Source organism: Mustela putorius, unplaced genomic scaffold, assembly GCF_011764305.1.
Source record: "Mustela putorius furo isolate JIRA1106 unplaced genomic scaffold, ASM1176430v1.1 tig00003834_pilon_pilon_pilon, whole genome shotgun sequence".
Taxonomy (NCBI): domain Eukaryota; kingdom Metazoa; phylum Chordata; class Mammalia; order Carnivora; family Mustelidae; genus Mustela; species Mustela putorius.
Window position 1 is genome coordinate 84952797 of NW_025421987.1, and position 17125 is coordinate 84969921.

Below are 17125 nucleotides of genomic sequence, written 5' to 3' on the forward strand. Positions count from 1 at the left end.
GTTACTATCTTCTCAAACACGCGGTGCTGAATAAATCAGTTAGCTACTGTCACTTTCACCTGCAAATAATTATACCCATTGTCCTTCTGACACAAAGCCTACTAAAACAGCTAAGGTTCAGGCTTTCTGCATATGTCTATGAGGAAAATGAAGAATGAATACTTCTTTATACTTCGAAGAACCTTGAATTACCATTAGGAGAAAATTAAGAGGTCAGCAACCTTTTCTCAAGTGCAGACGCATGTGTCATCAAAAAAAAAGAGCAACAGGGGCGCCTGGGTGGCTCAGTGGGTTAAGCTGCTGCCTTCGGCGCAGGTCATGATCTCAGGGTCCTGGGATCGAGTCCCACATCGGACTCTCTGCTCAACAGGGGGCCTGCTTCCCTTCCTCTCTCTGCCTGCTTCTCTGCTTACGTGTAATCTCTGTCTGTCAAATAAATAAATAAAATCTTAAAAAAAAAAAAAAAAAAAAAGAGCAACAAAACAAACAAAAACAAACCCAAAACAAAAGTGCATGAAAACCAAATGAACCACATATTAACTTAGGGCCTCAATGCTCAGTAAGTATTGTCAAGTGAAATAAATATGTTTTATCTTAAAGGCAGTGCTGGTAAAAAATGAGTTAAGAAACTGAAAGAGGGTCACCAGCTTGCGTGTAAAATTATGGAAAGGTCTATATTTGTACCTTTTTCTTGCATCCTCATTCTCTGGGCAGTTAGAAATACTCCACAGTGGGTATTTATCAGAGGTATGTAAACATGTCACAGAGAGGCTTTTTAAAATCCACATAATATCTCTACATCTAAGGCACAGATGCTTAGTAGCCCTTAAACTTTAGTATAACTGAGACCCCTAACACATTAATTTTTAGCAACTATCCACAGTGATTTTTGATACATACAAAGCGTGGATACTCACTTCAATGCAATGACTCTAAAAAAGATCAAGTTCAGTAACTTTGTATCTACTGATCTAAATGTTATCAATCACTAACACTTCACAAATAACCAGACTTCAAAACTTGCGCTCAACTAGAACAAAGAAAGCCATCTTTATCTTTACCTCCTTTCTGATGTCTCCTTCCTTTTGTGGTCTTATGCTATCCAGCCAATCAGCTTTTATACCATCAAAGTAACTCTGGACCCTGGATTTCAGTGATTCATACTGCCAAATAGCAGCTGATCCAAATGCACAGCCTGTAAACTATACAAAATTAATATATCACAAAATAAATTCAAGAGAGAAAGATCAACACAGAGTTCCAAGGACAGTATTTCATTTTCATTGCTTCTTACAAAACCAAGAGAAGGAACAGGAACATTAGGCATAGTGAAACCTTATTAGGTGAAGAGAATACTTAACTATTTATTAACTTTACTATACCCTGGGGCCTGTTTACAGCTAGAAATTTCAAATAAAATTCAAAATATCGCATGAAATGTTATCTCAAATAAGAGGCCCATAAGTTTCTTCTCCAGGGCATACATAAGTGAACCAGATTCTAACAGGAATTATTAGAGGCACCTGGGCGGCTCAATAGGTTAAGCTTCTGATTCTTGATTTCCACTCAAGTCATGATCTCAGGGTGGTGAGCTCAAGCTCTATGACTGGGTCCATGCTCAGTGTGAAGGCTGCTTAAGATTCTCTCCCTCCACACCCCCCAACTCACGCAAGTGCATTTGCACTCTAAAAACTAAAAATAATAATAGCAATTATTAAATTCATGTTCTCCCATCATCATTTATGACCCTAGACACCACCCGTATCCTTTAAGTTCCCCTCCCCTTGTCTTTAAGCAAGCCCAAATAAGACAAACAGTATTTCACTACTATAGCAGCGGCAAGGTAGGTAACTCCTAGTTGCATAAGCACTTACCCCAACAGTAAAAAACAAGGGCTTTACAAGGGTCCTTATAGGATAGGGAGAAGGATAAAAGACTGTTTCTTCTACGGGAGGAATCAAAGCACTTCTCTTGTATGCTTCACCACTTGTTCCTGTGTCTGATCTTCGAGGTTCAACCTTCCTGGGTGCTTTTCTGAATCCACATTTTTGCTGAATAAAAAAGTTAAACCTTGAAGGGGAAAATAAGAGATTAGCAACAGCTGCATTTTGCAAACATCAACCTCCATAAGCCTCACTCTTTGGCCTGCATCATCAACATCTCAGTTTATTCTCACCCTATAGCCCCAAAGAAGCCAACATGCCTACTCTGAGCTAGGATTCTAAGTCAAAACACAGAACTGTGCCCTTCCAAAAAAGGAGATGTAGACACACAAACTATGGGAACTTTAAAGGGAACCTGTTAGGGCTGTTAACTGTGTATCAATCAGAAAAATCATTTGAATGATTCCCCTATACACAGTATGCAGTCTGGTAAAAGGCTGGAGAATTCCAAGTTATCAGTTTGAATCTGCACAAAATGGTTTTGTTATTTTGTTTGAAGTATGGTCAATTTCCAGAACAAACATTTAAATGTAAGTATTATCAAACATTCAAATGTAAGTATCATCCTCAAGGGCACTCCAAATTCAAATAATTGCTTTCTTTTATAGAAGTACTATCATTCTAAGTCGATGGATTTTCCCTACTTCTCCCCATGTTTTTTTCACTCAGTTCTAGGGACACCCACCAAATGTTTTGTAAAGGGTTTTGTTGCTTTGAGCCCTCACAGCCATACCTTAAAACATTTGACACTACTGATCACACTTACCAGCCCTACCTAGTTCCTATAAGATTGCATTCCCTATTCAAATTCACTTTCCTGATGGCTTCTCCTCTTTTCACCTATCCCTTAGTGACAGATATCCTCATAGGCTCCAATAGTTCTTTTACATGTTCTCTATTCAAACTCAATCCATATACATTCATGAAGAATTTTTTAACACTTCCCCTACACTGACAAAGCAGAGGCCCTTTCCTGTTTGTTCTCATCGTACTCTAAACATACCATCCTCCTAAACTCAAAGCTCCTTGAAAGCAGAAATCAGGTCTTCCAACACTTCAGTTGACTAAAAGAATAAATGTATTTCTGTGGCCAATATGACTTCTAAGTAAATGATTCAAATATATTTCTTTAGTCCTAACCTCAATCTTCTGGCCTTGTATTTCAAACTATATATTGAGTATTTCCATTTGGATATGCTCTCAATTACTTTAAAACCAATATATTCAAAAGGAAACTCCTCCTCTATAACAGCTCCATTTTCTGACTTCCTCATTCTTTCAGAGGGACAACAGTTTATCAATCACTGAGGTTAAAAACCTAGATGTCATTTCGGTGTTCTCGCCTTTATTCTTTTCCATCCAATTAAAAGCCAACTCTGTCAAATAAAAACTTTTTTTTCATTCCTAGTTCCTCACTTCATGCCTGTTTAACTGCAAACATTTTACCATGTTGCATGTTATTCCTTTATCACTTTTCCCCAAACATTCAATGGTCCCTCAAATGCCTTCTCAGAGTGTCAAAAATCTCTCCCAAATTCCCATTCAACTCCGCTCATGCCTTCTGACCTGGAATACTCTTTTTCCTAACATACCTCATTGCTTCCTATATTGCCCCATTCTAATTCACTCCCTTGCTTTAAACCCCACAATGATTCTTCATCCTCCCAGCAATGCTCAGCAATGCTACTCCCTTGGTATATCCTTTTGTTAACACTATTGTGCCCCTGAAAATTCATTTTTCTCCTCCCAGGAAGCCTTCATCAACTAGGGTGGGTGTCTCCTTTATACTCGCAGAGTTCCAAAGCATCCTGCATAGACTTTTCGACTTATGTCTATTATTGCCTGTACCACAACTGGAAAATTACTTTTGTATTCACTCTTTACCACCAAGCCCAGTCCCTAATAAAGAAAAGGTCAATAATTATCTGTTAGAAAAAAGAAGGGGGTCAAGAATGACTTGGTTCTATTTTGAGTAACTGAAAGGAAGGTGGTACTATTCACCAGGACAAGGAAGCTCAGAAACACCAAAATAGGGAACTGTAAGATAAGGCATGAAGAATTCCATCTTGGGCAGTATTTCAAATGCTTGTGGTCATGGTAGCTCTTATTTCTAGTAGCTAAAAACCAGAACTGTCAAAAGGGAAAAGGACAAACTGTGGTATATTCATACAATGGAGTACTACTCAGCAAAGAAACTACTGATCACACATTATAGAGGAAACTCAAAAACACTGTTGAGCAAAACAATGTTTCTCTTTAGGTGGTGGTTCCACAGGTATATACATTCATCAGAATCCATGGCTATGCACTTTATAGTTACAAAAATAAAGTATTGCTAGCATTTGTAGGATATCCAGGTGGTGTCTAGTAGGCATCTGGAAAAAACCAAAACTCAGAAAAATGGCATAGTGACTATTATTACTATTACTTGCCTAGTATGCTCTTTCTTCAACACTGAGTCCACTCCACAGTTTCATTTCTCAGAAGTCACATGGTGAGGATGGGTTATGGCAATAAAGTAATTTGCCTTGAGGGGCGCCTGGGTGGCTCAGTGGGTTAAGCCGCTGCCTTCGGCTCAGGTCATGATCTCAGGGTCCTGGGATCGAGTCCCGTATCAGGCTCTCTGCTCAGCAGGGAGCCTGCTTCCTCCTCTCTCTCTCTCTGCCTACCTCTCTGCCTACTTGTGATCTGTCTCTGTCAAATAAATAAATAAAATCTTTAAAAAAAATAAAAAGTAATTTGCCTTGAAACTTTAATAATCCATAATTTATACTTCCAAATAAGTGCTATTTCTTTCAAGTAAATCTATTTTGAAAAGTGATGTACTTATTCAAAAAAGCCAATGTTGCTCTGAATAACTCTGAACTCCCTTCATGGCTCTCTTACTAGTATTAAGAATATCCTTTGCCAAATACAGTTAAACAGCTAATCCCAAATCTGTATTTCTTTTTCTCTTGCCTTTTTCTACAGAGGCTAAAAAGGTAAGTAAGTATCTTCACTTTTCCAGCCTCCTTTAGGGCATAGGGTGGCCATATTACAGAGTTCTGACAAAATGAGAGACAAGAATTTTTATGTACCTCTGGGAATGATTTATCTATAAAAATGGATATTTCAGCAATGTCATACCTCTGCCCCTTCTTTTTGCCTTGAATAAGGAATGTAATAACTAGATTTCTTCAGGCAGTTACCCAGAATGCCAAAAGAAAGGTTAAGGGATTCAAACACTAACCTTGATAATTTTGAGCTAGGCAGACAGTAGCCACTTACCTCTACTATATTATGCTAACTATACCCCCTCACTTACTTAAACAGTAAATTTACTTATAGCCAAATGCATCACTATTAACACCTTTAATGTGGCAAATGTTAATCCTTTACAATTGGATTTAATTTTTATTTATTTGGGGGGGGATTTAATTTTTATTAAACAATTCAAGATAACATAGAGCTGGGTTAGTAAAATAAAGTACTACCACCACTTTGGGGCCAAAAAACAAAGGTGTGACATAAAGTAACAGGAATATGTTCCCTTTACTTCTTTTTAAGATTTTATTCATTTGTCAGAGACACAGAGAGGGTGCAAGCGCACAAGCAGGAGGAGCAGCAGGCAGAGGGAGAGGGAGAAGCAGACTCCACACAAGTGGACCCTGGAACCATGACCCAAGCCGAAGACAGATATTGAACCGACTGAGCACCCAGGTATCCTGAATATGTTCCCTTTAAAGATCACAATTTGTAACTAAGTGTTGTTTTCTGGCTTTTCTTTTCTTATTAGACCAAGAAATGTGAAAGATGAGACTATTTTATATTGTCAGTAGTGTAATAATAGAAGACAAGTATTCACTTGGCTCGAATAAAGACAAGTATTCACTTGGCTCGAATAAAGATTACTTTTTCTACAGTTCATCACCTCATTTAAAATTCTGAAGTGCAATGTTTGAAAAGGAGCATAAACACACCAGCAATCTGGGAATCTAAACTTGAAGCAAAGCCAGACCTTTTGCCTAGAACAGTATTTACCTTAGACATACGTGTGGGGCCAAGGACATGGAGAATATATTACACAAGTTAGCCTGGGGTTAAGGTCAGATGCAGAATACATATATTAAGAATATATACACGTATTGGGGAATTACGGTTGGACACATAGAACTGGTTTGACAGAACTAAGTACAATGTATTGGTTCACCATACACCTATTTCTATTAACTAGCACACATTCATAAGCCACAGGGGCCGGAAAGCTAAAAACTTCATTTCGCAGGTATCCTTTTGGTCATTGTTACACTGGTTCAATACCTTAAGTCGGAATTGAGTTTAGTAAGAAAGCAAGACAATGCATTGATTTGATTTGCAAGTGAAAATAATGGTGAAGGCAGCATAGTACTTACTCTGGTCAGCAGATCCTGATTTGACAGAAACTTCCCCAGTTGTCTCATGTATTATTGCAAACCACCCTAAAACTTAACTGTCCTGATACCAATATTATTTCTCAAGACTTTGTAAGTTAGCCACCCTCAACTGGGCAGTCCTTCCTGTCTCCCCTAGAGTCACTCATGCAATCTGTCATTTGGGTGCTCAACTGGAGATGGGCAGTCGAAGCTGGCTTCACTCCCACACCAAGAGCTTGGACTGGTCGTCAGTCAGCCGGAATGGCCTCTCAGTAATCAACCGGCTAGGAGTGGGAGTGGGAGTAGTATTCTAAGAGGGGAAAAAAGTAGAAGCTGCAAGGCCTCTTGAGGCTCAGACTGTGGACCTTGCACATTATTTCTGCCACTTGCTAATGATCAAAGCAAATCACAAGACCAACCCAGCTTCAGGGAACAGGGAAATCGATAACTCTGGAGGAGAGGAGCTGTGAATTATTACAACCATGTATTTTAATCTACCACATCAGTTGCAGCAGAGACAGTTATGACCATGAAAGCTTAGTCTTAGAACAGTAGTGCTCAATCCTGGTTCCTGAAGAGCAGCAGAACATGCCACTTTGCCATAAGGACTATCTTGGACTGAGGGCCAATGAGAAGCAGATACAATTAAAACTCTCTGCTCTGCCCCCATCTGCCTAAAAGCAGGATATAATTTTGTGAAGGTATACCCACTACCCTCTACCAGGAAAAACAGAATCATGAGACAACTCTAGACCTTTATGTGCTCAGAGAAGGCACCAGAAAAAATTTACTAAGTGCCCTTATATCCATTAGTTCCCTGATATATTGCCTCCTCAGTTTGCTGCCCTAGGAACGAAGTCCTTTTCCCTTCTCTTATCATTTCTCTAAAACTTTGCTATTCTTTCTTTAAAACGCAATGTAAGCCCAAATTCTAACCATCCTTTGTATTACTCACCAAGGAGTACTGCCATGTGTATATGCAATGGACATATTCATAAGCTGGTTTTTCTCTTGCTAATCTATCTTTTCTCAGTCTAATTTACGGAGCCAACGAACCTAAGACTGGTAGAGGGAAAACAGCTTTTGTTTCCCTATACTACATATTAGAAGTGCCTAGTGAGCTCTTAAATATTTTGTGCTATGGCTCCACTTCATAGCAATTAGAGTCTCCAGAGGTGGGACAAAGGCATCAGTATTTTAAAGAGCTATCCAGGTGATTTTCATATTCACCCAGGGTTGATCTACCTCAGGTTTAGGGAAAACTTTAGTATACATACAAATCACCCGGAGATCTTGCTGATATCGGATTCTAAATCACTAAGTCTGGGGTGGGGAAAATATGAATTCTGCATTTCTAAACAAACTCACAAACTGACAAACTTCTGCTTGCAGGGTGGTTTGGGCCTGCCAGCTACGAATGGTTTTTGAATTTTTAAAGAGTGATATAAAGTAAAAGAGTATGTGACAGAGACCATATGTGGCCCTGTCATTTTCTATCTGGCCTTTCACAAAATAAGTTTGCCACTCCTGTCCTAGATAATGCCTAAAGTGCTAGTTCACAAACCACTTTTAATAGCAAGGAGCAAGAACTTAATCCCTAACAAAATTTCTACTTAAATTTGAATGGTTATTTACAGGGTAATCCTATCTACCAGGACTAACAAGAATTCAAATTTTAACAAAGAATTCGAACACAAAAGTTTCATCATAGAGGACAATAGAGAGAGTTTCCTCACCAACTCCCAGCATCCAGGTCCTTTCCCCCCCCTCTCCTAATAGTACACTGGAATTTCCAGCCATTTGGCTGGGAGAGGCACACCAAGCTCCTGACTGGCTTTAGCCAATCTATAGACTCCACTCTCTGACAATTTCAAGGGATTCAAGAATGGACATGAATCCCAATCAGGCCAATCTGGTCCAGTGAATTTCAAGATTTTGTCTGTAATACTGGAAAACTTTTTCTGCTGGATGTGAACCTAGAAGTATAGAGCCCCAAGAACTTCTGACAGCCATCTTACGACAAGGAGAGCATGTTGAGAAAATAAAGCCAACGTTTGGGAAGCAGAGCCAAGCCCTGGAGAAAAATGGAATCCTGGTGACAATCTAAAACACCAAATCTTGCCTCATTAGAAGCCAGTCCTACTTCTGGACTTTTTTTTTTTTTTTAAGATTTTATTTATTTGATAGAGAGAGATCACAAGCAGGCAGAGAAAAGAGGGGGAAGCAGGCTCCCCACTGAGCAGAGAGCCCAACGCAGGGCTCAATCCCAGGACCCTGAGATCATGACCTGAGCCGAAGGCAGAGGCTTTAACCCACTGAGCCACCCAAGCGCCCTGACTTCTGGACTTTTTAACTGCATAAACCAATAAATTTTCCTAATTTGCTTAGGAATTTGGTTGGAGTTGGGTTTTCAATTACTACAAAAATGCTTTTAGATGAAGTACTTCATCACACCTTATATGACAAGGTACATTCTGCCCTTATGGAGCTTTTGTTCTACATTTCTTAAAATGCAAAAACATGGAAAAGGATGATAAATGTTTCTAATTCCAAATGTTTGAGACCATATTTACAAGCTTAGGCTCTTTAGCTCTACTCATTCATATTGGTGCAAAAGATGGAAAAATAAATGTCTTAGGGGCACTTGGATGGCTCTGTCGTTAAGTACCTGCTTTCAGGTCAGGTCACGATTCTGGAGTCCTGGGATCAAGCCCCGCGTAAGGTTCCCTGCTCAGCAAGCAGTCTGCTTCTCCCTCTACCCTTTACCCCCCCCCCTCTCTCAAATAAATACATAAAAATCTAAAAACAAACAAAAAAAAAAAAACAAAAAAACCTTAATGAATCACTCACCTGAAATAAGTTCAGAAACCAAAGAGAAACAACATGATAAAATGGATGGTACAGAGAGTGGAATGGGAGGAAAGGGTCATTAGAGGTATATACCAACTCATGAAGGCAGACCTGCCTTTTAGCTCTGCTGCTTTGGTCCTTCCACCAATAACCAGTCATTTGTGAAAGCAGTCTAATGTGCTCAAAATGGGAAGATCTCATCAATATCTGACTTACTACTAGTCATATAATTGTTATGGTTCAGTTTTGTTTTTTTTTTTAAGATTTTACTAATTTATTCGACAGACAGAGATCAAGTAGGCAGAGAGGCAGGTAGAGAGGAGGAAGCAGGCTCCCCGCTGAGCAGAGAGCCCAATGAGGGGCTCTATCCCAGGACCATGACCTGAGCCAAAGGCAGAGGCTTTAACCTACTGAGCCACCCGGGCGCCCTATGGTTCAGTTTTTTAACATGATCCCCTAACTTTTAAACAGAAAAAGTCATACCTATGTATAAATTGGCTTAATGGTGAGTGAAAACATAGTTTTGTGAATTTTTAACAGTGCAACTTAGATATATGTACAAGTCAGCACTGATGTCTATGTTTCTAAAGATTTTTATGAAGTAGAAATGGCCTGCTGTTCAAATGGAGATAACATATGTCCAAGCATACACACAATAGATTCATTCCACTTTAAAAGAAAATAAATGTATTTAGGGGAGTGGGGAATTCTACATAAACACTTGCATGACAAAATTTTCTTAAAACTCATCTGGAGTCAATAAATGGTAGATTAAACAGGGAAAATAACTGAACCACCAACTACTCTCTTAGTTTCATACAACTGAAATTATGCAGGCTTCTTTTAAGCCTAAACCATTTCTTAGAAGTGCTGCCAGAAATTTGACAATGGTAAAGTTTCTAAAGAGCCTGAGATTTTTTCCTTTGTCTGTAGAGAGACAGATAGTTAATATTTTAGTTTTTATGAAGAAAACAAATGTCACATACTGTTTTGCTTTACACCCCTTTAAAAACGTAGAAACCATTTTTAGCTGGTGGGCTGCACTGGGCCTGCCACAGTTTACAGAACTCTTATATCATTACCTATATGGCAAATTCTCAGCCATACTTCAGGCCTATCACATCAGAAACACAAGGATTGGGCCCCAGAACTCTGCTTTTTTAACTCTGCTTTTTATCTCTAACTTCATTCTTCTGTATACTAATCTTAGAACCACAGGAAGTCAAAGCAGACCAAATAAAGTTACATACAAGGTAACTCATTCTTCCTATTAAGTGCTTATTTCCAGAGGTGAGCGGGTAAATACTCTATTTCAGGTTTACCTACATTCTCTTGAAACGCATATTTTTCTATGCAACCACAAAAATGTCATTTTCGAACTTTACAAATAAACAGAAAACGTAAAAAAAAAAAAATAGGGGCTAATTGTCAACATCACACCTTCATTTGTTTTTGTTTTGTTTTGTTTCAAATGGTCTCCATTTTATACTGGAGGCTCTTCATTAATCAAGTTATAGTTCCTTTGCTTTCCCTTCCTAACACATATTTTTAATATTACCACACCTGTTGCTTCCTGATAGCCATATTCATTCCTCCTCCTCCCCCTCGAACCATGCAATTTTGGCTGGGATTTGGAATAAATTCTGCAATTTGGACAGCTGAAATCTATCACTACTTCCACCTGACCTCCTCATTCTCCGTCTCCCCAGGAGTTTAAGATTAGCGCCTGAAGCTCCAAGTTAAGGTGTATGAAGTTAAGCTACAATGTACGCAAGTTTTCACAAATCCCTAATCCAATTCACCTGGGAGTGCTTGCAAGCACTACAGGTTCTTCCACTTCCCCGCACCTCCCACCCCCAACTTCTGACTTGACAGAACTAGGCTGGGACCTGGGAAATATAGTCTACAAACACTCTGGGTGATTCTTAAAATTAAGCAATGGCTCCACCATATTGGAGCCTCAGTTATTTGCCACTGGCTAGCCCCTCTGTTGAACATTCTACCTAAACTTGCTAACATCAATCAGATGGAATTTCAGGCATCTGGAACCTACTCAGAAAACCGAGAAGGTTGCAACTCTGGATTAAAGAACAGGAACAAATTTCCAGTAAAAAACACATCAAGCGGGCGCCTGGGTGGCTCAGTGGTTAAGCCGCTGCCTTCGGCTCGGGTCATGATCTCAGGGTCCTGGGATCGAGTCCCGCATCGGGCTCTCTGCTCAGCAGGGAGCCTGCTTCCTCCTCTCTCTCTCTCTACCTGCCTCTCTGCCTACTTGTGATTTCTCTCTGTCAAATAAATAAATAAAGTCTTAAAAAAAAAAACCACACATCAAGCTCTTGGACAGCTGAGGGACTTTTCTCCTCTTCAAAACGGACTTAAAAGCAGCAAATACTGATGAAGCATACTCTTCATACAGCTTCTACTTGGGAAAACCAGTACTTTCGTTTTCTTTCCAAATCATCTGGAAACTATTCCAAGCTCTCCATTCTTCAACAGAAAAGCCTCTCTTTTGACTGTGAAGAAGGCAAATGCCCTTTGACTCCGTCTTCCCTTGGTTCTCTAAACGCTGACGAAAGTAACTTGAAGTAGAACACAGGTTTATAAAGACTGATAGAGAATCGGTTCTGCCATTGCATCATCTGTGTAACTGCTTCACTTAAAAAATGGGTCCAATACCTTCTTCGCGGGATTATGAGGCGCGGCACGCAGGCCTCAGAGACTATTTCCCCTTCCCCTCACGTCCTTCCCGAGGGGAAAGGGGTAGACCGCGCGGGCTCACGGAAAGCTGCGCCGGGGTCGGTCACTGGGCACCCCGGCTGGGGGCACGGTGGCACGGCGAGAAGCGAGGGCTGGCGAGGCGAGAGGGGAAAGTGGGACAGAGAGAGGAAGAGATGGGTGAGGGCAAGGCCGACCCACAGGCCTGCGTGGCCTGCGCCCCCGAGGATGCTCGGCCGAAGCTGAGGGTCCGAGGGGAAAGAAGCCCGGAGCGGCGGTCATTACCTGCGTCCGAGCAGTCGCGGCGGGGCCACGGCCGCAGTGAGCTCCTCGCAGCTGCGGCCGCTCGCCGGCTGAGCCCACGCCTGGCCACAGCCCCAGCCTCTCTGGGCCCAGCCTCGCCACGCCATCTTCCCAACCTCTGCCCCACCATGGCCCGACCTTACCAACCCCTGCCGCGGAACCACTTCCGGGGCGAGCGGGGGGTGGGTGTGCAAAAATTTTTTAAAAGACCATAGAGCTCCAGGTGCAGTCTAGAGCGCCCCCACGCCCCGCCGAGCCGAAGCTGCACGCCCCGGAGGGCTGCGCGGGCGCCGCTGGGTGCTCCCGGCCCGGCGAGCCTGGACGCGGGGCTGGCGCGGGACAGCGCCTGGACCTCCGTCCGGTTTGCGGATGAGGTTCAGAGGAAAAAGAGAAGGGAAAACTAGCATTTATTGAGTAACGCCACGTATCAGGCACTTAACCTAAGTGAGTGCCCTTTTTCTTTTCTCTTTCTTTTTTTTTAAATATATTTTTATTTGTTTATTTGACAAGAGAGAGGGAACACAAGCAGGGAGAGTGGGAGAGGGAGAAGCAGGTTTCCTGCCGAGCAGGAAGTCCTGTGAGGGACTCAGTCATGACCCCAGACCCTTAATGACTGAGCCACCCAGGCCTCCCCTAAGTTGCTGCTTTGACCCTCACCAAACACTTGAGGTGGATAGTATCACCACTGTCTTACAGAGGCTCCGAGAGGACTGGAGGAACCATCATTGCATCATTGCACCTATGTTATTTTTCTTTTTTCTGCATCTCACCGTTTCATATTATTTTTTTAGAGAGAGAGAAAACGCTTGCGGGGGATTGGGGGGAGAGGGAGAGAGAGAATCCCAAGCCAGCTCCAGGCCCAGGGCAGGGCCCTTTCCCGGTGCTGGGTTTCAAGGACCCTGAAATCACGACCTGAACCCAAATCAAGAGTGCCATGTTTAACGGACTGAACCACCTAGGTGACCCTCACCATTTCATGTTATGACACACTTAAGAGGATGTACCTCTGATGTTTAACAAAAAGTCCAGACCTGAAACAAAAATCTGTATTCTAGATGAAATACAAACTTCATGATTCAGCTCTTGCCTACCTGTTGGGCAGCCTTATTTCCTGCCACTCCAACCCACCCTCTGACCCTAGCTGCAGCCAAACTGTAGAATATGCAGTTTCTTAAAGGCATCTGCTTTTCTGAGTGCATATACCATTCTCACTGTCTGAAACAACATTTCTCCTTCCTTCCCTATTCAGCCTACCTAATCAACTTGCCCTTTAGACCAACCTCAATTGTCCTCTTTTCTGGGAGGCTGTAGGACAGGAAAACTTTTTCCTCAACTGTCTTGGGGATCCCTAGCCAGGTCTGAGAATTATACTGACAAAGATTAGCAGGGAAAAAAAGCGTACAAAAATATTTTTAAAATATTTAAAAAAAATTTTTTTTTAAAGATTTATTTATTTGGGAGAGAGCGCGTGCAAGCAGGGTAGGGGCAGAGAGAGAGAAGAAATCTCAAGCAGGCTCCCCACTGAGCGCGGAGCCTGATGTAGGGCTCCACCTTACAACCCTGAGATCATGACCTGACCCAAAATCGAGAGTCAAACACAGAACCGACTGAGTCACCAGGTGTCCCAGAAGAGCATACAAATATTATTTTATTTTTACATATACGTGGGAGTCTTCACAAGAGAACGAATATCTGAAGAAGAGACCAAAGCAGGAAGGTTTTGTATCTCTTAGACAAACAATAATTTGTGAAGAATTGACAGGTTCAGGTTAGGGTTAGTCCAGCTAGAGCTAGGTAGTCCTTATCTTCCTTAATGAGAAAGATAAGGGTTAATTTAACAACTTTGCAGATTCCTCTGGTGCCTGGTCTCTGGTCTTTGGCCTGTTGAGAGTCTGTCTCTAGGAAAGGAGCTATTTCCTGCCTTTAGGATTTACTGCCTCTTAATTGCCGTCAGCTCAAAATAATTTTTCTGTCAAAGAAGCATATTTTGGGGTGGCATGTTCTGATTTCCTTGAGGACCTTTCTTAGACTCCAGTCTGATTTAGATGACTTCCATTTGTGCTTTTATAGTGCTTTATGCTTATCACTATAGTAGTACTGTATTCATCCCATAAATATTTAGGAAGCACCTTTAGTATGCCAGGCAATGTACTAGGATGTATTTTGGATGACACTATCTCTGACCTCACAGAGATCCTGCTTTACTGGGGGAAAAGGGAGCAAGTAAAAAAACAGGCAATTAGAACACATTGTGAGAAGTGTATGAGCCAAGAAACAGAAGGCTCTGTTGGAATTTAGAAGAGGGGGAAATACCACAGTTGAGGGATGGGGAATGGGGGACAGGGGAGAAGGATTCCCAGAGAAACTAATGGAGGTGACCAAAAGAAGAAAAGGGCTGAAATGTTCTAGGCAGAGAGAACAGTATTTGTGATGTCTTTCAGGGCATACCTTTCTGAGAAACTAAATTAAATTCACTTTGGCTATGCCAAGGTATCAAGTCTGGGATTTCATTTTACCCCATTGGCAAACTAATGAGCTTGGTTGCCAGCAGAAAACAGGAGACTCCTGAGTCAGAGACCAAAGACTATTACCCACAGCTGAGCATTATGTTTGCAAGGGTTCCCCCTTTCTCTCCAGCTCCCACAGTGGCAATGTATGGGCCAGAGGGAGGCTTACTGATACTCTGACACTTTCACTCTGATTCCTATAAATTCTGATAATAACATCTACCTTGTCACTTTGAGGATTAAATTACTTTGTATATTTCAAGAACCAGTTGCTCATGGTTGACAGTGCATAGTAGCTATCGTCGTATCATTATGAGGTAATAATTAGAAACTGATGTAGAAGCCCGTCCGCAGGAGAAGGCTTCTTCACGTCATCATCATTTTTATTTTATGATCATAAACAAATGTACAATGTGCTTATATGGGTGTATGGGAGAAAGAGATTCCCAGCAACATGTACTGAGCACTTACGTGCCAGGCTCTGTGCTGAGCTTTGCACACAACAATCCTAAGAGGAAAATTCCTATTGGCATCCCATTTGACAGGTGAGGAAACCAAGGCACACAGAAGTTGGGTTATTAAGAGCAATACTGGGATTTCAACCAAGGTTCAAGTCCACGTGAGAGAAAGCTTCCTGGAGGAGTTGGCCTTTGAATGGAACAAGCAGGAAGCCAGGCAGGATGAAAGACAGACAGGAGCCTGGATGATGGTAGGAGTGGGAGTTAGAAGTTGTTGTGAGCTCCAGATAGAGACTCTGAGGTGTATTTTTCAACACCATCAAGCAATCAACTCGATTTCAAAACTTTCAACCTGGAGATAGTGTCAGATTCCATAGGTTAAGAGCTCAGTCTTGTAAGACTGCCCCCATGCCCCACTCCAGATGTCAGTTACAAGTTCAGGCCATTACCTGTGCTTCTGACCAACTGGCTATAGATCAGAGGTTTCCACAACTCTCTGACTGAGTTCAATTAATTTGCTAGAGTACCTCACAGAATTTTCAGAGAAACATTTACTTATTTTTACCAGTTTATTATAAAAGATGGTATGAAGGATACAGACAGAAGGAGTGCGCAGGGTGAGATCTGCATAGGAACTTCTGTCCTCATGGAACTGGGATGTGCCACGCTCCCAGCAAATGGATGTATTCACGAACCCAGAAACTAACCGAATCTCATCGTTGGAGTTTTTATAGAGCTAATCTGAAGCCTTTGCTACCTCCCCCCTTCCCAGAGGCCTGGTGGGTAAGGCTGAAAATTCCAACCCTCTGATCTTGGTCTTTCTAGGGCCCCTTACCTGATCACCTCATTAGAATAAACTCAAAAGGTCTTCTTATGAGTGGCAAAAGACACTCTTGTCACTTGGGAGATTCCAGGGGTTTGAGAAGCTTTTTGCCAGGGACAAAACCAAATATATTTCTTGTACCAGAGGAACTGACAGAAGCTTAGGAAAGGGAGACAGAAAGCAACTGGATAAGGGCTGCTGTGTTTTTTCCACCCTTCAGCCTGCCTGGGCCACAAACAAGTGCCAGTCTTTCTGGGCACAACTTGCTCAGGAGGAACCTGTCTGGACTCTCCAGGGCATAGGTATGATTCCACACAGAAAATGAGTTGTCTGTGAGAGAGTTTCAAGATTTCAAAAGCCTAGAAGAACTGGTAAGCTTGCCTGCAAAAAGGCTAGAAGCTAATTAATACATCAAGAATTCTCATCCTAATGGGACTTCTCCCAGCTCAGTACAAGAGCAGTCTTGGTATCCTGCTAACTGAAATGTTGATAATTTCGAATGTGTATCTTTTAAATAACTCAAAGCAGAATGAGACATGCTTTTCTTAGGGATGTCTGGCTGGCTCAGTTGGTAGAGCATGTGACTTTTGATCTTGGGGTCCTGAGCTCGAGTCCTGTGAATTTGAGCCCCACGTTGGGCGTGGAACCTACTTTAAAAAAAATTAAATATTTTTTAAAAGGACATGCTTTTCTTAGAAGTCCAGCCTATTGAGATGTGATGTATATACAATAAAATTCACCCCTTTAGGTGTATAGTTTCATGATTTTTGACAAACATACTCAACTGTATAGCCATCACCAGTTATCAGACAGAACATTTCCGTCACCCCAGAAAGTTCCCTCGTGTCCTTCATAGTCAACCCATAACCCTACTCCCAGAACCTTGCAACCACTTGCCTGTTTTATATCCCTGTAATTTTGCCTTCTCAAGAATACCAGAGAAATTGAATCATATAGTATGTCTTGATGTTAACATATATTTTCATTTCTGTTGGGCAAATACCCAGGAGTGGGATGGCTGGGTTGTATGGTGTCATGTTTAAATGTGTAAGAGATTGCCAACCTGTTTTCCAGTGTGGTTGTACCATTCATTCCCACCAGCAGAGTATGCGGGTTTCAGTTGCTCAGCACCTTT

The 17125-nt window shown here is 41.7% G+C and overlaps 1 protein-coding gene across 2 annotated transcripts in view; it reads right to left on the minus strand.

Annotated features, from left to right (window-relative positions):
- PARL (presenilin associated rhomboid like) overlaps nucleotides 1–12367 on the minus strand; it is a 53180-nt gene extending 40813 nt beyond the window's left edge. For both annotated transcript variants that reach the window (XM_004745105.3, XM_004745104.3), the window contains exons 1-3: nucleotides 12185–12367; nucleotides 1875–2070; nucleotides 1062–1202 (exon numbers count right to left, since the gene is read on the minus strand). In XM_004745105.3, coding sequence (XP_004745162.1) covers nucleotides 1062–1202; nucleotides 1875–2070; nucleotides 12185–12309 — 462 coding nt within the window. In that variant the 5' untranslated portion in view covers nucleotides 12310–12367. The remainder of the gene's footprint in view (nucleotides 1–1061; nucleotides 1203–1874; nucleotides 2071–12184) is intronic.
- Nucleotides 12368–17125: the final 4758 nt, after the last annotated feature.